The 23912-nt window shown below is 38.1% G+C and overlaps 1 protein-coding gene across 1 annotated transcript in view; it reads right to left on the bottom strand.

Annotated features, from left to right (window-relative positions):
• Positions 1 to 23912, bottom strand: part of LOC126092813 (formin-2-like) — a 209990-nt gene that overhangs the window by 71709 nt on the left and 114369 nt on the right. The window contains exons 9-10 of the mRNA XM_049908542.1: positions 16436 to 16645; positions 15737 to 15931 (exon numbers count right to left, since the gene is read on the bottom strand). Coding sequence (XP_049764499.1) covers positions 15737 to 15931; positions 16436 to 16645 — 405 coding nt within the window. The remainder of the gene's footprint in view (positions 1 to 15736; positions 15932 to 16435; positions 16646 to 23912) is intronic.

Below are 23912 nucleotides of genomic sequence, written 5' to 3'. Positions count from 1 at the left end.
TATCAAAGTTCATGCCCCAGTTGGTGTACTTGAGATCTCAATTATCATTGGGGTATGACCAATATGTCCACTTCAGTTGACAAAGATGGGAAACTTCCTGGCAGATTAAAACTGTGTGCCCCATCGAGACTCAAACTCGGGACCTTTGCCTTACACGGGCAAGTGCTCTACCATGTGAGCTACCGAAGCACGACTCACGCCCGGTACTCACAGCTTTACTTCTGCCAGTATCTCGTCTCCTACCTTCCAAACTTTACAGAAGCTCTCCTGCTAACCTTGCAGAACTAGCACTCCTGAAAGAAAGGATATAGCGGAGACATGGCTTAGCCACAGCCTGGGGGATGTTTCCAGAAAGAGATTTTCACTCTGCTGCAGCGCACACTCCGCTGCAGAGTGAAAATCTCATTCTGGAAACATCCCCCAGGCTGTGGCTAAGCCATGTCTCCGCAATATCCTTTCTTTCAGGAGTGCTAGTTCTGCGAGGTTCGCAGGAGAGCTTCTGTAAAGTTTGGAAGGTAGGAGACGAGATACTGGCAGAAGTAAAGCTGTGAGTACCGGGCGTGAGTCGTGCTTCGGTAGCTCAGATGGTAGAGCACTTGCCCGTGTAAGGCAAAGGTCCCGAGTTCGAGTCTCGATGGGGCACACAGTTTTAATCTGCCAGGAAGTTTCATATCAGCGCACACTCCGCTGCAGAGTGAAAATCTCATTCTGGAAACATCCCCCAGGCTGTGGCTAAGCCATGTCTCCGCTATATCCTTTCTTTCAGGAGTGCTAGTTCTGCAAGGTTAGCAGGAGAGCTTCTGTAAAGTTTGGAAGGTAGGAGACGAGATACTGGCAGAAGTAAAGCTGTGAGTACCGGGCGTGAGTCGTGCTTCGGTAGCTCAGATGGTAGAGCACTTGCCCGTGTAAGACAAAGGTCCCGAGTTCGAGTCTCGATGGGGCACACAGTTTTAATCTGCCAGGAAGTTTCATATCAGCGCACACTCTGCTGCAGAGTGAAAATCTCATTCTAAAGATGGGAAAGCTATATCACTTGGGCATCAAAGCCTAGTCTCAAAATACAATGAAAGTCCATCACAATGAGGGACTGGCCAACAAGTTAACAGATCTGGATGTGGATGGACTGTACAGCAACAGAAATGTGTAATGTATCCAGAATGAGATTTTCACTCTGCAGCGGAGTGTGCGCTGATATGAAACTGGCGAGACGAGGTACTGGCAGAAGTAAAGCTGTGAGTACCGGGCGTGAGTCGTGCTTCGGTAGCTCAGTTGGTAGAGCACTTGCCCGCGAAAGGCAAAGGTCCCGAGTTCGAGTCTCGGTCGGGCACACAGTTTTAATCTGCCAGGAAGTTTCATGTGTAATGTAGATCACACAGCAAAAAATTGGCAGCCATTGAGTGACAGCCAAAGACTGCACTCTATGTATTGCTCTTTGCTCCTTGCTCTTTGGGTTCAGCAATGCCCATTGTAGATGAACCAAAATAAATTCAGAAATCATCAGTGTGCGTAGAGAAAGACACCATTGGCTCTGCAGTAGCCACCAGGCTATTGATAGCCACTAAAAAGAGAGAGGAACACTCAAAACAGAACCCTGCAGAACCCCTTTCTCCTGCAGGGAGGATCTGCTGTGGGAGATGTCAACCTTTAACTGAAAATGTGATAGGAAATGAAGTTCTGGATGAAAATCGGGGGCTGGTCATGAAGGTCCCACTCACATAAGGTGGCAAGGATGTGGTGGCATCATGTGATATTGTAAGCCTTATGTAGATCAAAGAAAACTCCAACAAGATGTTGACACTGGGAAAAAGCCATTTGGATAGCAGACTCCAGATGGATTAAATTATGTGCAGCAGACCAGCCTCAGTGAAACTCACTTTAGTTCAAAGCCAAAAAGGTCCTGAGATTCAAGGATCCAATACAGTCTTCAACACACCATATTTTCAAGCAACTTGCAGAAGACATTGGTTAATCTGATTGGATGATTGCTGTCCATCTGAAGTGGCAGTTTACCCAATTTCAAAACTGAAATAATGACGACTTCCTGCCATTGGGAAGGTAATTCTCTCTCATTCCAGAGATTGTTAATAATGACAAATATATGACATTGGCTAGCCACCAATAATTGTTGAAGCATTTGGTTGTGCATGCGGTCTGGTCCAGGAGCCATTTCAGGTCAGAAGGCAAGCATGTTGCCAAATTTCCACTCATTAAACAGGGTGTTGTAGGGCTACAGCAGGTGGGGAATCAAAGATAAAGAGTGTAATTCCAGATGGTTTTTCAGAAGGTGAGTGGATAGTGAGACTGACACAGAGGCCTGGGCGAAATGCCAAGCAAAATAATCAGTGACGGAGTCCAGGCTGGTTGAAGATAACACCATTCAGCAAAGTTTCTGAGACAGTAGCCAAAACTGCACCTTGTCTTTGTCCATACCTACAAAGAGAGAATATTTGGCCACATGACTGCAACATATTCCCAACAAGCAAGTCCATTTATGGTATTTAACAAGATAACAGGCCCAAGTATGAAGCTGTTTAAATGCCAGTAGGTGGTTGAGAGATGGATGGTGTTTGTAGTATTGGATTAACAGCCACAGCAATTTTGGAGGTCCACCAAGGAACAGTCTTCTGTGAGGGAGAGCCCAAGGATGAAGGAACTGTTGAAGCAGCTGCTAAAATGATGGCATTGGTTTGTGGGAATGACCAGCAACAAACTGTCCATTCGCATGAATGGACACAGGCAGACAGTGTTTGTTGGTAATGAGTATCACCCTGTGGCTAAACATGCCTTGGTGCACGGCCAGCACATCTTGGCACAGTGTTACATCATCCGGGTTATCTGGATACTTCCCACTAACACCAACCTATCTGAACTCCAGAGATGGGAACTTGCTCTTCCCGTTATCCCCCAGGCCTCAATCTCCACTAATTTCAAGTTGCCGCCACTCATACCTCACCTGTCATTCAACAACATCTTTGCCTCTGCACTTCCGCCTCGACTGACATCTCTGCCCAAACTCTCTGCCTCTGTATATGTCTGCTTGTGTCTGTATGTGTGTGGATGGATATATATATGTGTGTGTGTGTGTGTGTGTGTGTGTGTGTGTGTGTGTGTGTGTGTGTGTGTGTGTGTGTGTGTGCGCGCGCGCGCGAGAGTGCTCCCTTAAAACCCAAATCCTTTCGTCTTTCCCCTCTCCTTCCCTCTTTCCTGACAAGGCAACCGTTGGTTGCGAAAGCTAGAATTTTGTGTGTATGTTTGTGTGTCTATCGACGTGCCAGCGCTTTCGTTTGGTAAGTCAATCATCTATGTTTTTAGATATATTTTTCCCACGTGGAATGTTTCCTTCTCTCTCTCTCTCTCTCTCTCTCTCTCTCTCTCTCTCTCTCTCTCTCTCTCTATATATATATATATATATATGTGTGGATGGATATGTGTGTGTGTGCGAGTGTAAACCTGTCCTTTTTTCCCCCTAAGGTAAGTCTTTCCGCTCCCGGGATTGGAATGACTCCTTACCCTCTCCCTTAAAACCCAATCCTTTTGTCTTTCCTTCTCCTTCCCTCTTTCCTGACGAGGCAACCGTTGGTTGCGAAAGCTAGAGTTTTGTGTGTATGTTTGTGTTTATTTGTGTGTCTATCGACCTGCCAGCGCTTTTGTTGGGTAAGTCTCATCATCTTTCTTTTTAAATATATATATATATATATATATATATATATATATATATATAAACAGTTATTGAAAAGCATTAATAAAAAATTAGAAGAAACTAGTACATATATAACAGCAGATTGAAATAATAAACTCAAAGAAAATAACGACAATAACAAAAAATTGTTTGACACTTTAAGCACTAAATTCGAGACTTGGAGCACAAATTTCAAAACATAATCTTGAGCCTGACAGAGGTCAGAGGAATGTATTAAAACCTTAAAAGAAAAACTGGATACTATAAATACAACAATAGAAGATACTGTAGACATTAGATTTATGCGAAACAGGGCATCATACAAGACACTGTTACTATTAAGGTAACTGAAACAAACGAAAATTTCACTGTTCAAATAACAGAGCAGGCAACAAGGTTAACATATATTGACACAAAGATTAAAAGTCTCACAGGAAACTTAGCCAATGAAGTACATCAAGTAGTAAACACTGAGTTTAAGGAATATTTTCGTAATGTTAGAAATATGTTCGAAAAAGTACAAGTAACTCTTTGAAGGCCAAACTTTGAAATCATGTAAAAGATACGTGAAGTTTACAGAACAGCTCAACAACCTTTGAGTGTAATACTACAAATTGCCAAGAAGAATTACAAAACTTTTGGAGTGCAATTACAGACAGAATAGCTTGCAAAACAAATTGGAAATGGTGTAGGTTTACCTGTGGATCTGGTAGAAGATTTGCAATTTAACAGCAGCTTAAATTTGGTGAATCAATTCCCTACATTTTATCTGGAGGAGGAAGTTCTTGCAACCGATTTCTTAGGGGTATTTTATAGATCATTACCCAATAAATGGAGTGATCACAAGAAGATAGATTTCATGTTAGGATATTTATCTGGAGATGAAGCAACATACGGTAATGCTCATTTTGAAGATTTTAAAACCTTGGAGGATTTCCAGGAGAAGCTTAAGAGGAATTTCTGGTCATCCTGTACCCAACAGAAGCTAACATTACAGCTTTTAAATCCAAAGTACTACAATAGTTCATGGGGCACTTACAGGAAGTATATGAACTGAATTTAACTAAAGTGAAGTATTTAGAGCTAGCATGAGATGGAATTGATTTAGTTAAAGTGTTGATGTGTAGACTACCATACTAAGTCAGAAAAGAAATGTGGAATCGCTCCACTTCCTCTCTTGTTTGCCCATCTGTCACCTTAAAGTCATTTTTTCATTTTTTACTAATTACTATTAGCATACACAAGTATAATCTGCATTTTCATAAAAGAGAAAGGTTAGTCCCCAGTCTTAAGAAATATAGCACCAGATCTAATTTTGTGCTTAGTTTTGTGTATCTAATTAATTTTCCAATTTATTTTGACCATTCCTAGTTAATGTCTTTTGTTATAGGATGAAATCAGTAATTGTTTCATAACAAATTCTGTTGTTGACTTACAAACAAATATAAATTCTGAAGTAATTATAAACATTTGGATGAACCACCACTAGGATTCTCGAAGCATTTCAAAAACATGTTAGCAAAGACAGACTTTATTTAATTCCAAAATAATTACCAGAATTGGTGAAAAGCATTGTTTGCATTAACCATTTGTTAAGTTAATCATTTAAACAAACAATTCAGCCTAACTTTTGTGGTAGAAGAAACTGTTAAAAAGAAGTAATTTTTCTATATATTCAGTTAATTGAATTAGTTATGTTTTAATTGTATTTCTGTAAACTAAACATTGACAATATATAGTTTCAGTACCTATCATTGTGAAGATATATAAAGCCCCAATTTTTTGGTCCCGAGACAGCCAGTCCATGGCCAATTTCAGACAAGAAACCTGTATTGGCAATATCAACAACAATGCATCAACTTAACCGTGAAATCAGTGTAACACAAATAGACCACTTGTTAAAAAAAATTGGCAGTATCTGGTCAATAGTGCCACTCGTACCATATTATTCTGCAACAACTGTGTGGTAAGGCTTTTACTGGTCAAAGATGTTCAACAGTAAACTATTGTAGCAGTATGCCGACATTTGCCTGCAAACTATTAATGAGGCTTATCAAAAGTTAACCAACAGTGAACTGGCCTTATAACTGTGTAATATTGTGGGGTTGTGAACTGAAAGTAAATAACTATGACATGCAATTGCGCAACCGTCGGCTACATCATTTACAGTAATCAGTGTTGAACTTTATTTCCTCAAGACTTTTCTCGTGCTCTTTGAAGTTGCTTTCAGTTAGAATGTTCAAAATGGGTACTAGCACAAACAGGCAGCCTGGGTGGCTGACTAGAGGGATAAGAATATCCTGTAGAACAAAGTGGCAATTATATCAAAACATTAGAAACAGTCAAAATCTAAATGCAGCAGCCCATTACAAATACTATTGTAAGGTGCTTAAAAAAGTTATTAGGAAGGCAAAAAGTATGTGGTATGCAGATACAATAGCTAAGTCTCAGGATAAAATTAAAACCATATGGTCAGTCGTAAAGGAAGTGGCTGGTCTGCGGAGACAGGTCGTGGATATAGAATCAGTGCATAGTGGGAATGTCCACGTTACTGATAAGTTGCATATATGTACAGTATTTAATAATCACTTTATGAATATAGCAAGTGAACTAAATAGAAAACTAGTTCCAACAGGGAATCATATAGTGCTCGTAGAAAAAAGTGTTCCGAGACTGTTACCTGAAATGCTCCTTCATGATACTGACAAGAGGGAGATTGAGTTAATAATTAAATCACTAACAATCAAGAACTCTCATGGATATGACGGGGTATCTAGCAGAATACTGAAGTATTGTTCTATGTATGTTAGCCCAGTACTTAGCCATATCTGTAACTTTTCCTTTAGGAGTGGTCGGTTTCCTGACCGATTAAAGTACTCAGTAGTGAAGCCACTTTATAAAAAGGGAGACAGGGATAATGTTGACAATTATAGACCTATTTCTATGCCATCGGTGTTTGCTAAAGTTATCGAGAAGGTTGTATATACAAGGTTACTGGAGCATTTAAATTCACATAATTTGCTGTCAAATGTACAGTTTGGTTTTAGAAATGGTTTAACAACTGAAAATGCTATATTCTCTTTTCTGTGTGAGCGTTTGGATGGGTTAAATAAAAAGTTGTGAATGCTAGGTGTTTTCTTTGATTTAACGAAGGCTTGACTGTATTGACCACAAAATATTACTGCAGAAGTTGGACCATTATGGAGTAAGGGGAGTAGCTTACAATTGGTTCACCTCTTCCTTTAAGAACAGAAAGCAGAAGGTAATTCTCCGCAATGTTGAGAGTGGTAGTGGCGTTCAGTCCCAATCAGTCCCAATGGGGCATTGTTAAGTGGGGCGTTCCCCAAGGGTCAGTGCTGGGGCCAGTGCTGGGGCCACTGCTGTTTCCTATTTATATAAATGATATGCCTTCTAGTATTACAGGAGATTCAAAAATATTTCTGTTTGCTGATGACACCAACTTGGTAGTGAAGGATCTTGTGTGTAATATTGAAACATTATCAAATGCTTTAGTTCATGAAATAAGTTTGTGGCTTGTGGAAAATAATTTGATTCTAAACCACTGTAAGACTCAGTTTTTACAGTTTCTAACTCACAATTCAACAAGAACTGATATTTTGATAAGACAGAATGGGCATATTATAAGCGAGACGCAACAGTTCAAGTTCCTAGGCGTTCAGATAGATAGTAAGCTGTTGTGGAAAGCCCATGTTCAGGATCTTGTTCAGAAACTAAATGCTGCTTTATTTACCATTAGAACAGTATCTGAAATAAGTGACAGTTCAACATGAAAAGTAGTCTACTTCGCATATTTTCATATGCTTATGTCATATGGTATTATTTTTTGGGGTAATTCTTCTGATTCAAAAAGGGTATTTTTGGCTCAAAAATGGGCTGTTCGAGCTATATGTGGTGTAAGTTTGAGAACCTCTTGTCGACCCCTATTCAATAGTCTGGGAATGCTGACATTGCCTTCACAGTATATATTTTCTTTAATGTCATTTGTTGTTAGCAATATTAGCTTATTCCCAAGAGTTAGCAGCTTTCACTCAGTTAATACTAGGCAGAAATCAAATCTGCATGTGGAATGCACTTCCTTGACTCTTATACAGAAAGGAGTGCACTATTTTGCTGCATCCATTTTCAATAAGCTACCACAAGAACTCAAAAATCTTAGCAGTAGCCCAAACGCTTTTAAGTCTAAACTGAAGAGTTTCCTCATGTCTCACTCCAATTCTGTCTAGGAGCTCCTGGAAGAGCTGAAAAATTAAGCAAATTCCAGTGTTACATTGTTGATTTTCTTCATTTAAACTTACAAATTGTCACCTGAACACATTTCTTGTATTTCATTTTATCTGTTTCTACTATCATGTTATAATTTCATATATTGACTCGTTCCATGACCATGGAGACTTCTCCTTAATTTGGTCCCACAGAACAATAGATAATAATAACACCAATACAGTAATCCACTGTATGTGTAATCATTTTACCGATGTTGGGAAACCAAAGAGACTTTTAACCAGCAATGTCCCACAATTTATACAAAAAATGTCTTTGGAAAAGTTATTAATTGGTTTTCTGCAAATGGGCTTGCTCTGAACTTTGAAAACACACAGTACATCCAATTTTTTGCTGCAAGGAATACAATTCCTTCAATAAACATAACACATCAACAGAATTCAGTGGCCAGGGTAGAGCATACTAAGTTTTTGGAAAATTCATATTTTGGATCTCTTAAAGCTACTAGGTTCAGCAACTTTTGCAATCAGAATAGTTGCCAGTTTTGAGGATTTAGAAATTAGAGAACTAAAATAATTTGCAAACATTCGCTCTCTGATGTCATATGTAATAATATTTTGGGGTAACTCAACATTTAGGCAAAAAGTATTCATTACTCAAAAGAAAGTGCTTAGAATAATGTGTGGGGCTCATTGTCACATATCTTGTAGGCATCTGTTGAAAAGGTTAGGAATTCTTACAACAGCCTCACAAGACATTTACTCAGAAATGGAAAGTTTAAAAATGACAGTGACATTTATGATTATAATACTAGAAGAAAGAAAAACTTAACTATCTTCTACTTAAACTATCTTTGGCACAGAAAGGGGTAAAATATTCTACTGCAAATCTTTTCGATAAATTGCCAGATGAACTAAAATGTCTGGCAGGTAGCAGTAATAGTATCAAAAATAAATTGAGAACGTATCTCCTTGACAACTACTCCTGCATCATAGATGAATTCTTGAATAGGAATAAATAAATCTATAGGTGTAATATATGCATTTTGTGCCATTTAAGGGAATGGGGTAGGTAACAAAAATTTTAAGCTAAAAAAACCAACATTGATTCATGTGTGCATTTCCTATGCATTTGATACATTCCACATCATAACAATTACTATGAGACTGATGAATGGAACACAGAACTAACTAACTATAAGCCATTACTTTAACCCTTTCGTGAACCGTGGGAAACATGCTTCCCACTACAATGAACTCGCTCGTAGTCCCGTGGGATTCACAGTCCCCACCTCTGTACGGTGCTACCACCTAGTGAACAGTATAGGTTACTACTTCCAATCAGAAATTCTCACCGTTTTTGCTGTACCTTCATGCAGAGGCATTGTATAGCTTAGTGTTGCTCTGTAGAGGAGCCTTTCAGTGCTGTTTGCATGAAATTTTGTGATTTTTTTCTCAAAGCTATAGTATAAGGTAAATACATTTGATTTACCCAAATTTATGAAGGAAAAGGTAAAATTGGAACGAGGAGAATTCCAGTTTGAAACAAAAGGAACCATTTCTGCAGTGAAATGGATGGATAACCATCCAGTCACTTTCCTGTCCTCAATTCATGACCCATGAGAAACAGCCACAGAGAAAAGGAAAAACAAGGATGGTACTAGTACAGAGATTTATTGTCCTGGCGTTGTGGCAGAATACAACAAAATAATGGGTGGTGTCAATAAGTTTGATCAATTATGAGAAAGGTATGTTATTGGCAGATGTTCTGTAAAATGGTGGCACAGAATATTTTATTTCCCGGTGGACGTTGCTGCAGTGAACAGTTTTATTCTGTGGAAAATAAGTAAAAGACAAAGTGGACAGCATGATCAGCTCACATACAGCATCCATCTAGCCAGACAATTGATTGCTGGCTTCTCATCTCAAAAAAGGCATGGACAAAAACCTGTCTTTCAGGCAAAAAGGTGTAAAGTACCCGAAGATTTTCGTCATGTGGCTGTAGGGGAGCATCAACCCATTTTAGGAGAAACCTACTGGACGTGCCATCACTGCAGTACCAAAGCTGTGGAAAAAAGCACTCTCTGTGTTTGTACATATTGTCAAATACCACTTTGCATAGACCCATGTTTCAGAAAATTTCATGGAAAGTAATTGTGGACAATCATTGTAACAAGAGAAGTAATTTTATCAAATAAATATGACATATATTGAAAATGGAAGAGCAGTGGGAAGAATACTTCCCACCTTGTTGTGTGAACTCACTTTCATAGTTGGAGCAAATTTGATATTCTGTATGATAAATATACCTATCTGTTAATTACTATCTGCTCTCCATTCATTAAAAAACACTGCTCAATAATTTTGCCCACGAGAGGGTTTAAGGATACTTAGAATGGGGAGAAATGCGTCACATAACCGCATCTAAAAATAATCCAAAATCAATACCTTCTGAACATATCATGAAATAAATTTGTAATTTATGTAGAATATACTGTTAAGATAGATGTTCAACTTGGGCATAGAAAATACCAGAGTTCCAAATAATACTTAAAGAACTTCCACATTTATCTACTGGTTTAGCTCTCATCAAAATACTGCCAGCTAATTTCATAGGCAAGCCATTGCTGAAATTGTTTAAATGACCAGATGATGATGATGATAATGCACACATAGAAAACTTAGATGATGATGTAATAGAAAATTTACAACAAGCAGCAGATAAACAGCTGCATAAATTTAATGAAAAAGTTACCACACCTAACTTTCATGTGGATGATTTGGTGCTAATGAAGGAAATGCACCACAGCTCAAATTAGAAGAAAGATACAAGTTTTTCCCTTGGTATAGTGGTCCTTAAAAGGTTTTAAATGTGTGACACCCGAAAGCAGTTTTCTTGATCGATCTGGAAACCAGTCAAGAAAAAGGCTGTTATGTTAAAGTGGTGTAATATACCATTAAATTAAATCTGAGAAAGAAACACTAACAACAAAAATTGTTCTTATTGGTGAAGGTATGTAAACAATAGCACTGGGCAAATGATACTCATGTTTGAACAGGCTCTAGACTTCCCGATTCGCCACATCATTTGATATAATATCAAGCATGTTCAAACAATCATGTGATATTCAACTCGTGTGACACAAATGCAACTACTATGCAAGCAACAACAAACTCCACAACAATAAGCTGTGGCACTGCTTAAAATTTAAGTTTCATGAAACATTGGAAGAAATAGCATTAAATCCTACCAATGCATAAACTCCTATTTCGTTTGAAAAATTTTCAGTGCTATTTCTCATAGAGTACAGATATGTGTGCATATATTTACATTTATGCCAATTCGTAAGTAAGAACAACATAAAATGTTGTCCTTCAAAGAATATTATTGACTGAACCCATTATAATGTTTCATTTGTTTGTGGGAGACTGTAGTGATTTACGAAGTAGGTTGGAAATGGGCATTTGAATCCCTACCCACATATTAGAACAACAGATAAAAATGTTACCAGATGTCAATCACTTTGAAAACTAGGCAGCAACATTCAGATGAAACAATCAAGACAATTAATCAAGAATTAAATATCAAATAAATGAAATAGACTGTAAAAAAAGTTAATGTAATTTTTGTGGCAAGGATGAATTTCAGTGGCAAGACATGTCTTTGAGATAGTATCATCAGATGTCACCAGATCATGGGATGAATGAAACCTAGAGAATTGGACAGAATCATGACTGGAAATTTTTTATTTATCACTTTGTGTTGTTATGTATGGCCTGCAGCCTAGAAAATATTTCAGTCTGCTTTTAGAGTTATTTTTGTTATCAAAATCCATAGTGCATTAAAACTGCCAAGACAGGTTCTCATGAGAGTACCAACAAAAGTCACTAGATTGCAGGCAGATCAAAAGATTGAACAGAACCCAAGATTTCCTGAACTGTGAAGTTAACTGTTAGAATAGTTTGAGTCATGTTCAGACTCAGCCCTTGTAAACAAATACTGTCAGCTGTTATTTAATCAGCTGGTAAGTGTTCTTTTAGTATAAGATAAAAACAATGTATTAAGTTGAGAATGGGAACCATGTCATGAACATACGCAAGTGTTGCTCATGCGGAAACAAAGCAAAAGGACATAAACTAAAAATATAACATTTATTTGATATAAACAGAATATGAGAAAGCAAGTTGACACAGTGACAGAATCCTAATCTTGTAACATGGACAAATGACACACTTAAGTTGTGTCATGTTTACGAGGGGAATAAAGAATAGATAAACAAAATAATTTATGATAAGCTAAATGACCCACACAACTAATGATTATTTCTCTAAGGGGGATAGGTAGGCTGCTAGTGCTAGCTTGTTGATTTACAGAATATCTAATAATAAATCAATACTTAGATGTATGGCTCAAAAACCAGCAGTATATTTATATTGTGCACCCGATATTTTTATGGGCTGGTACTTCGATATTTTCCCCACTGATATTTCGATACATATTTTTGGTATATGGAGAACTGATACTGATATTTTTTTTGAATGTCAATATATTGGATTCTAGATATTTTTAAAAATATCAACAGTCCTAACTAGCACTGGTAAAAAGGGCATTCCTGGCCAAGAGAAGTCTACTAATATCCAACATAGGAATGATAATCAAAGGATTTGAGATGTGGTGCTACAGAATGTTGAAAATTAAGTGGACCAGTAAGATAAAGGAATGATGAGGTTCTGTGGAGAATCAGTGAGGAAAGGAATGTACACTTAACACTGACAAGAAGAAAGCACAGGGTGGTAGGACATCTGTTAAGATATCAGGGAGTAGCATCCATGGTACTAGAGGGAGCTGTGGAGGGTAAAAACAGTAGAAGAAAACTGAGATTAGATTACATCCAGCATACAATTGAAGATGTATGTTGCAGGTACTACTCTGAGATGAAGAGATTGACACAGGAGAGGAATTCATGGCAAGCCGCATCAAACCAGTCAGAAGACTGATGGACAAAATTCACAATGTACAGCAGTCCCAGGTACAGAAAGGGAAGTTCGCTTCAATCAAATTATTTATTGTTTTGTTGTTCAAGTGTAAAGCACAAGAAACTACAAATAAATGGAAGGGAAGAAGAAAGATAGTGATAACCTGCTTCAAAACTGGAATATTATTCTTTTTTTTTTTTTACTTACATGCATCAAAATCTGAAACATTCATCTAATTACATTTTCATTATTGGTACAAAGTGCGTCAGAAAAATACCAGAAACCTGCTGATGCCAGTAACTTCTTCTCACTAAAAAGGAGATATTTAAATTCACTGGTGAAATGAAGCCAGTAGCTAGTAAAGTAATAAATTAAAATACTGATCAATTAGATCTTGACACCAAGCCTTGCTAAATCATTGGTTTCACTTTAATAACCATAACATATTCCTGAATAAATGTTATCTGTCACCAGCTAATGTATTGAAGTGTTATAGCCTAGTCATAAGATATCAGTAGACCATCTATCAGATCAGAATGGACATTCCAAAGACCACAATGAAGAAGGAATGCCAGAACTCAAATTTAGAAATGTTGTGCCGTAGTTTAAACTATCTCTGAATAGTACAGATGAAGCAGAGATGTGGAGTGGTTCATGATTGGAGGGGCCATTTGTGTGAATGGGAAAGGATTTACTTCTGGGCACAGTCAGACAGTATGGTTCACACTCTGAACTGTGGCAGCTGGGCAGTTGTTTATATGAGTCGCTGATGTTCAAAATGATTGTACAGAATGGAGTATGAGTTTTTCAGGAGAGACACAATATTACAGACATGTAACAGAATGAGTGCTAAGCATGTTTGCCCTTGAACAGAGCCTTAGGAGCCTCTATCAAGTGTAACTCGTGTATCCAGCATCCTGTGGTGGGTGTAGATATGTGGTTATTGGTTCGCTCCATACCAACACATGTTATAAGCAATTGGACTCAACATGACTCCATATTTTCATGGTACATTCTGTGTGTTAAGCACTGGTGGCATTTTATAGCTGCATGTGGGGCAGTGGAAGCTGTGTATTCCTCATACATAAATGTTGTCTTGTTAGACTAGAATAATTACCAATTATATGTGATTTTTCATGATTACCTTCCTGCCTTTGCTCTCACAATGGCAAGTAATTAGTGGATTATGGTATCTCATTAGACAGTACATTTCAATTGTTCCTAAATTATTTACATTTCACGGAAAGCTCTACACTTAAGTACAAAAAATTCTCATTCATGTGTATATGGGGCATGGCCATGAACCGAACTTTTTGTTGGTGTGTATAACCGAAAATAATACAGCTCTACCTGCAAAGCTTCCAAAGCTAATTGAGAGTAATTTCTGTAAGAGAGCTGCTACAGGTATGTTGCTGATGCAGTTAACCCCTTTATGTATTGTATTATAACTATCATGTTCTTTTAATTCCTTTCTGAGGGCATGAGCTTGAATTAAAAGGTGATTGTACGGCTTTGGTCAGCATTTTATATTGCTTGTATATGGGACTTGTAAAGTTTCCCTTATTTCTGATGAAATGCTGATTTTAAAGACAATTTTGATTACATACCGAGTTAAAATTTAACAGAGTTCCTTGTCATTTTTAAAATTATTCTTTGGTAAATTTGCAATAGGAGGATGATGTCTTGTTAATGTAATAAATACTTGGAAGTGGTCAGGTTCCTGTAGTAAATTCTGCAGGGGGTTATGGTTCTCCAAAATAATTACCAAAAGTTTTAGTATTTCTTAAAAATAAATTGTTGGAAACTTTTTGTGTGTCTCATTTTCCCTAATCAGTCACTGCTGATAGGGTCTGGTTTCAGTATCCCCACACTGTTAGAGATAGTACAAAGGACATTACAAGGCAAAAATGAATCCTGAATTATGACAGGCTCTTACCACCTTCTTAATACTTTAATTCTTGGGCCCCAAATCAAAACTAAATGGCAGGTTAGAAAACTGTGCACGGCATCATTTCTGCAGTGATTGTGCAAACTAGTAGTTACTGGCTAAAGACATCCTCCATAGAGGCTTCATATGAATTACTGGTCTTCTGGTTACGGTAACATACACATGAAATTACAATCTGTGGTATCTCACTTCACAGCCAGCCAGATGGTTACCAATTATTTTTATTTATTTTCTGTTTTATTTGTTTTCTTTTTAAAAGCCATGTTCAGGAGTATTTCAACTTTATTTTATACTGCTTACCTTGAGCCACTGAACATATTGCTTGTGTCATGAACTGGTATGATTATAGTTAAGTGTTTTAAATGAATACATAAACAGACAAAAGAATGGCCCAACATACAGTTCTTAATCACCAAAATAGATTTATACAAGAGCTTTAAGTCTCACCAGTACACAGCATGCTCAGCCTATGTCTTAACCATGACACTCTTTGATAGTAGTCCCACTTTTTTTGCATTTATGATAGAACTCCAAGAAAACTAGTGTACTATCCACAAACTTAAGCTTCTCTAAAATTAATAGTGAATACAATTTCCAGTTCATCATAGAAATGAAGAAGAGAAATAGGTCTATCTGGATGTTATTTGCCCTGAGATGTCTCATTCTGGTTGGGATCCAAGCAGCGAATACACGCAATAGCGAAATTCACAGCACCTGAAGAAGGTAGCTGGGATGGTCATCAAAAATTGTGCAGAAAATGGGAAACAACAAGTTTGCTGAACACCTGGAAGCTCACTATTAATATTATTTGCTATTCTCTCATTTTTCTTATTTTTGTACCAACCTATAAGTAAGGACTTTACTTAAGAATTTCAAATGTAAACTACTCACTTTCATGAATGCTCTTACAATAAAATGAAGCAAAGTAACACTATTGTCTTTGCTCTTGACATCACGTAGCTTGGCCAGAATTTCTAATCCAAATCCATCTGCTTGTCCACGTGTACGATTGCCACCATTCATATAATTACCGAGAGCCAATATAATGCTGAGTACTGTCTTCAGACTTTCTGATGTTGTTAGAAACTGTGAAACAAAGATAATTTTTCTGGCCCATCTCAGACATGAGATTACACACAAAATATTTTTCTTACATGAAGCTATAGCTAATTAGAACAATAGCTGTAATGAGAGTTACTTTTTCATCTATAAAACATGTTAGGTCTGAAAACTTTTAGAAGAAGGTTCATAATACTGTAAGTTGATCTTTATTTTCCTTATCTGCTCAAACAGTCCTCAAACAATTGCATAATACCTTTAGGCATTTGAAGAAAATAAAACAGCAGTTATTTTATTTGTGTAAAATTTAATGAGTACACACAGAATGAAGCTTTTCTTCTTAAATTGCAAAAATGGCTATACTACTAAACATTTAATTGTCTTACACTTGTAAAGAGACTACTCATTTATGTCCACTCCTTCACCTTATCAAAAATTGCTCAGCTCTTTTCTTAGTAATTTTTTTATACATCTAAGGCTGAGAGATTTATCACTGGTAATTTGCAGCTAATATTTTTTGTGATAAATTACCTGACAAGTCGATTTTAAATTGTTCAGTTTACTTTCAATAGAAGACATACCATCTTCAAAATCAGACTGGAACATGAAACACGCAATGCGTTCAGCAAAATTTGGTATTTCTGCAAGTTCATATAGGAACTGTTCTGGCTTGTCAAGTGGAATATTTGAGTTACTTGCAATATGATTCCGAATTAAGGAAACTTCTTCTTCTGTTGGTCTCTAAAATTTAAAATATTCATTGCTTTAATAATGTTTCAGTTTACAACATTTGCATAATGTTTCTTTGAAAGTCTGGAGGAAAAGAGAGAAATAGTGACATGTAAATGTGAATGCTATGGTAAAAAGTAATTTAACTTCATATTGAGAATATAAAATAAATATCAGATATGGGACAGTGTAACTGGAAATATATGACAGATTTCTATGCCAATGGGGGTGTCCTATTACAGAAACTTTGTAGGCTTAAATTCTCTAACAACTTTCTGTGTCTGATACAGACCAAATATCACAACAGCTTGCTATGGCCAAACTTATTAGAGAGCACAAAATACAATTTTTTTCAATTAAGCAAATTAATTAATAAATAGGTGTCCAAAACTCAATATCAACTATATTTGAAATAGGACAGGGGTTTCTACTTACCAAATCCCAAAATCACTGGTTAACAGACACAATAACAGATGTGACATCTATAGGAATACTGGATGTACAATTCAAATTTATGCTCCACTGAAAGACTGATCCATTAACTCATTTATAATATTCTGTAAATACTATCAAGAAGGAGAGGCTTTAAAAATGTGGAGTCAAATATTAATAGGCAGAAAGAGCCACCTGCAAACTACTTTTGTCAAGTAGCAATTGCTAAGCTACTCTTACTGAGAATTATGGAAATTACTTTTAGATAACTTCATATGTGTTAATGAATATCAAGAGAAAAGAGCTACTTTCAAATAAAATTCTGCTACTCCTCTTGTACTATTGAACTACTGTTTATATATAATACTTCAAAAAAAGCATCTTTGTGTAAAGTTACACCACTGAAAAAGATAATAATTAAATCACTGGATCTGTACACATAATCAAAAACAAATAATATGGATGTGAAGAAATGAGGAAAAATCCCAGAAGAGGGCAAGAATAAAGAGACTAGTTGTCAAAGAGAATGGAAACGATAAATATAAATAAATATAAATCACTTCGTGATTGGCATCAATGCCAATATCACAGAGGGGAGGAGTATATCATTTACATTTGTGACTTCCTGATAAGTTTCTGACAACCTGTTATACTGATTAAGACAGTGCAAAAAGTTATCTACAGTTTGGACTTTTATACAAAATGGATGTTACAGTTTAACACAACACAGTTTATGTAGTGATGGCAAAATGAAACTGGCCAGGAAAATATTTACAAAAGATTGATGTGAGCTTGGCCACTGTTAATGAATACCACAAAATGTAATGGAAATGGCCTCCACTGACGTTGATGCGATGTTGTGCTAAGTTTATCAAACTATGGGACACATGTAGCAGCTGGGCTGGAAGGGTAGCAATATCATTTACAATGTTCTGCTGTAGCTCTTCCAGTGTGTGAGGATTACACTGGTCAATAGCAAAAATGTAAATGGGATGAAGTAAATGTATGCCTACTATAGCAACCATGCTGATAACAGGAATGACAATGAAAAACTCAAATTAGCTCTTGCTTACAAATTACAGAAGGATGCATTTACATAATTATATTTTATTAGCTTCCATTGTTGATCCCTTCTCTTACAGGCTTTGGAATCTGGTTGTTAGTAGACCAAGTGATAAAGTTTCAGGAAACAATAGCTGTTTTTATTGTGTCATTATTTTGAGCTTAAGCTCATAGGAACAAGGGGAAGGGTAAGAGGAAGGGAAGAATAGAGCATCTTTAGTTTAAGCTTACTTTCAGTCTGTTAAAAGTTGTATTCTGTTCATATGCTGGAAGAACATGCAACTGAAGTGTAGTTAGTGCTTGTGGTCACTGCAGTGATTCAAGTGCATAAACTGTGCTGATAATTTTTTAAATGTGAATGAAAACTTGGTCCAGATAAGCTGCATTACCTTTTTACTATCTGTACAACTGGTACATGTAAGCTTAAGATACATACTTGAAAATGACCAAATGTTGAAATTGGCCAGTCGCGTAGATAATTAAAAATTAATGCAGCCTATCTTGACCATGTTTTCACTCGCAAAACACATTGTGATTGTGGACACTTCCACCACAAGATTTTGGACATGGAAACTATAAACCAGCAAAAGTGGAGTGCATCAGTGTTGGCTGATTACTGTTGGATACTAATCAAGGAACCACCAGCAGGAAACTACACTCCTGGAAATTGAAATAAGAACACCGTGAATTCATTGTCCCAGGAAGGGGAAACTTTATTGACACATTCCTGGGGTCAGATACATCACATGATCACACTGACAGAACCACAGGCACATAGACACAAGCATGCACAATGTCGGCACTAGTACAGTGTATATCCACCTTTTGCAGCAATGCAGGCTGCTATTCTCCCATGGAGACGATTGTAGAGATGCTGGATGTAGTCCTGAGGAATGGCTTGCCATGCCATTTCCACCTGGCGCCTCAGTTGGACAAGCGTTCGTGCTGGACGTGCAGACCGCGTGAGATGACGCTTCATCCAGCCCCAAACATGCTCAATGGGGGACAGATCCGGAGATCTTGCTGGCCAGGGTAGTTGACTTACACCTTCTAGAGCACGTTGGGTGGCACGGGATACATGCGGACGTGCATTGTCCTGTTGGAACAGCAAGTTCCCTTGCCGGTCTAGGAATGGTAGAACAATGGGTTCGACGACGGTTTGGATGTACCGTGCACTATTCAGTGCCCCTCCACGATCACCAGTGGTGTACGGCCAGTGTAGGAGATCGCTCCCCACACCATGATGCCAGGTGTTGGCCCTGTGTGCCTCGGTCGTATGCAGTCCTGATTGTGGCGCTCACCTGCACGGCGCCAAACACGCATACGACCATCATTGGCACCAAGGCAGAAGCGACTCTCATCGCTGAAGACGACACGTCTCCATTCGTCCCTCCATTCACGCCTGTCGTGACACCACTGGAGGCGGGCTGCACGATGTTGGGGCGTGAGCGGAAGATGGCCTAACAGTGTGCGGGACCGTAGCCCAGCTTCATGGAGACGGTTGCGAATGGTCCTCGCCGATACCCCAGGAGCAACAGTGTCCCTAATTTGCTGGGAAGTGGCGGTGCGGTCCCCTACGGCACTGCGTAGGATCCTACGGTCTTGGCGTGCATCCGTGCGTCGCTGCGGTCCGGTCCCAGGTCGACGGGCACGTGCACCTTCCGCCGACCACTGGCGACAACATTGATGTACTGTGGAGTCCTCACGCCCCACGTGTTGAGCAATTCGGCGGTACGTCCACCCGGCCTCCCGCATGCCCACTATACGCCCTCGCTCAAAGTCCGTCAACTGCACATACGGTTCACATCCACGCTGTCACGGCATGCTACCAGTGTTAAAGACTGCGATGGAGCTCCGTATGCCATGACAAACTGGCTGACACTGACGGCGGCGGTGCACAAATGCTGAGCAGCTAGCGCCATTCGACGGCCAACACCGCGGTTCCTGGTGTGTCCGCTGTGCCGTGCTTGTGATCATTGCTTGTACAGCCCTCTTGCAGTGTCCGGAGCAAGTATGGTGGGTCTGACACACCGGTGTCAATGTGTTCTTTTTTCCATTTCCAGGAGTGTATAAACACCAGGCAAAGCAGTTATGCCCTCAGTGAACTATCACTGAGGATTAACACTTAGATACCTACACTGATCAGCCAGAAAGCCAGAACATTATGACCACCGACCTACTATCAATATACACCTGTTCAAGTGGTAGCAGTGTTGCCCAGCAAGGAACGACTGCCAGTCGAACACATACACCCTGCATCTAGTATCAGCAGCCATGCTTTCCGTGTGTAGAATGGGGAAGGTATGTGATCTACATGAGCTTGACCGAGGGCTGATTGCAATAGTCAGAGGCTCAGCACCAACATTTTGGAAACTGCACGACTTTCCATGTGTTCAAGGAGTGCTTTGGTGAGAGTCCTCAAGTCATGGCAAAACCAAAAATGAAGGTGAAACTACATCCAGATGTAATGGGGTTGGGTGGCCACCCCATATTACAGATGTAGGATACCATAGGCGGTACCGACTAGAAAACAGAACAAGCAGTGAACTGTGGCAGATCTAACAGTGAAGCTTCACAGCATGTATGTACCAGTGTTGACAGGACAACATCAGCAACAGTGACTGAAATGGGCACATGACCATCGGCACTGGGCATTGGTGCAGTGGCAGAGCATTGTATAGTCTAATGACTCCAGATACCTTCTTCATAATGTGCAAATCCTTATCTTCCAAGGGAATAGCTCCTTGACACCTGTACTGTGGGAGACAAGCCAGCAGCAGCTCAATTATGCTCTGGGGAACATTCACGTGGGCATCTGTGGGTCCAGTGGAGCTTGTGTGAGGCACCATGATGGCCAAGGAGTATCATACACTGCTTGCAGACCATGTACAATTGACAAGCTGCACCCCCCCCCCCCCCCCCCCCCGCTGCCCCCCAAAAATTACCCAGATGTGAACCCAGTTTAACACATCTGAGATGTGACTGAACATGGTGTCAAGAGCTCATTGCCTCCCCTCTCTGGAATTTACAGGAATTGGGTGATGTGTGTGTGCGCACGCTGATGTGCTGTCAACTCCCTCTATGAACTACCAAGGCCTCATTGTTTCCACTGCATGATGTGTTGCTGCTTTTATCCATGCCAAAGATCAACATACCAGCTATCAGGTAGGTGGTCGTAATGTTCTGATTGATCAGTGCACATGCATAAGCTTATATAAGCAATAACAAAGTTATCTTAACTTCAAAAGAACAGCTGAATCTTGTGTTTTCATTAACATTTTCATCATCAGCACACCAAAACCGTGAATATCTGCTGTTCTCATGTCAGTTACAGAAAAGTAACATTTTATTGCTTAGTGTTATTTGTGTGCACCTCACCCTTAAATTTGCCCCACAGGTAAAAATTACATGGAGAGAGATCAGATGATCAAGGTGCCCATGAGATTGCACTGCCTCTGATGACTGTCCTCTCCTCATTGAACACCACATTCCCTCATACATATATACATACATACATACAGATATACATTAATCCTTGTTCCATAGATCATGAATATGACATTTCATAATGATGTGGAACATGTCACTTTAACATAAGTTTTCTTTACACAAAATAATTACCGTAATTAATTAATTACTTTTTTACAGTTACTACTTCATATCTAAAATTTCATCTACTGAGTAGAGGGAGGTCTCATTCATAAATTTACTTTTAAATGTTGGTTGGCTGTCTGTAAGACTTTTAATGCCATTTTGCAAATGAGCAAAGATTTTTGCATAATTCACCCCTTTCTGTGCAAGGTGAGATTTACCCAGAATAGTTAAGATCATCCCTTCTTCTAGTGTTGTAACTATGCATTTCACTGTTATTTGTGAATTGGGATGGGTTATTAGTGACAAATTTCGTAAGCAAATATATGTATTGCAAAGGTACTGTGAATATCCTGAGCTCTTTAAATAAATGTCTTACTATGCAACAGCCTCCCCAAGATCATTATGAACTGTCCAATACCACCTTTATTTATTCTGGAGGAAGAGCATTAAATATCTTTATACCAGAGTAATGTACACCCTCTGCACAACCTTCAAATTTTTACCTTCATTGTGGAAATCATGTTTCCTCCTTGTGTTGTACTGATGGTATTCACTGTTACATTTGTATAAATCAGTGTTTTTACTTATGAAGCACACAAGTCAATATATGTATTGAAAAGTAGTTGTGAGAAGTTTTTATATGCATCTGTGTATTTATCATACAATTCAGTGCTTCCTAGGGCCTTTTATGGGTATTTTTATAGGTATCGTTCAGTTCAGTTTGGCCAAAAACCTATTCTTTGTTTATACATATAGAATATTCTGGAATGACATACATTCTCGTGATTGTTAATTGATTGTTGTCATTAACAAAAATACATACATATGCCAAATTAAACATCAGATCGTGAAATTGAAATAATAAATGTTTAGTAACAAATATTAAGAGGATGTGGAAATGTTAGCATCAATAACTAACACCTCTAATTATCATAATTGCAATTTGTAAATTCGCTAACACAAAAACCTCATTACGATTCAAATGAAAATAACAATCATTATCCAGTGATTTAATTTCATTCATTATTCATTTTTATGTAATTCATTGTAATTAACGATGCTTGTAAAATTTACAAAATTCTGGTATTTGAGAAAACATATGCACTTAATTTATGTAATATGTTAGAGCCCGATGTGTATACTTTGAACAAATGATCACAATAAAATCCATAGAGTCACTAATTATGAAATTAAGGTAACATCAAAATAATTGTTGAAATCAGATTGTGAATTATTTTCACACATAAAACCAATATGATGATAAAAATATTATGTTATTTGAAATTATATTTTATAACCTGCACAAATGTAACAGCAGCTGGTTTAGATGAAATTGGTTTTAATCGTAAGTTACACTTTGAAATAAATTAACAGTGGTAGCAATTGTTAAAATTGTATTCAAGAGATGCAGCAACACTGTGCCAAGGAGTCAGTCAAGTTTTGTTTACTTCAGGAGTCAGTGCAGTTCAGTTCAGTTCAGCACTTATGTTAGTTCTGTCGATCAGCTGATGACAATAAATACTATGTCAAGCTAGAAATTTTCGTGATGTTCTCATTATTCGCAGCATCCACAACATTGATGAACAGTTTCAGCAGATCATCAATGTGTTTCCTCCAGTTCAATTTCTCATCAATGCACACGCAAATTTCGAATATTCTGCCTTAGCAACAGACTTCTGTGCATAATCTATATTTGTCAATGGTGTTATGCCATTTACTGTACAGAATTGTATTAATTGTGTTTTCTCAAACCGCTTGGCTGGGTGGATGAGTGGATGGAGTACAACGTGTGAGGATGCATGTGAGGTTCCCCGTCTGAGATTAACACATATGACAATAAAATTAAAACAATTTGGAACGATGTTAATAGGGAAACAGGACAACTGAAAACACAGGGGATAGGTCTGATGCTAACAACTACTGCCCAATCTCACTTCTGACAGCTTTATCCAAAATTATTGAAAAAATAATTTATTCAAGAGTAGCATTACATATTTGTAACCGAACGAGGTGGCGCAGTGGTTAGACACTGGACTCGCATTCGGGAGGACGATGGTTCAGTTTATTTGCAGAGAACCACTTAATAAATTTCTGCAAGACATTATTTACAATTTCCTCAGCTGATTCTTGCTTGTTGGGTGTGATTGTTATACTTTTATCATCTGCAGAAAGAACTAGCTTTGCATCTTCA

This window comes from Schistocerca cancellata, chromosome 7 (genome assembly GCF_023864275.1).
Source record: "Schistocerca cancellata isolate TAMUIC-IGC-003103 chromosome 7, iqSchCanc2.1, whole genome shotgun sequence".
In the NCBI taxonomy this organism is placed as follows: Eukaryota; Metazoa; Arthropoda; class Insecta; order Orthoptera; family Acrididae; genus Schistocerca; species Schistocerca cancellata.
Note: the sequence above shows the minus strand (reverse complement) of the source record. Positions and strands in the feature narration are given on the sequence as shown.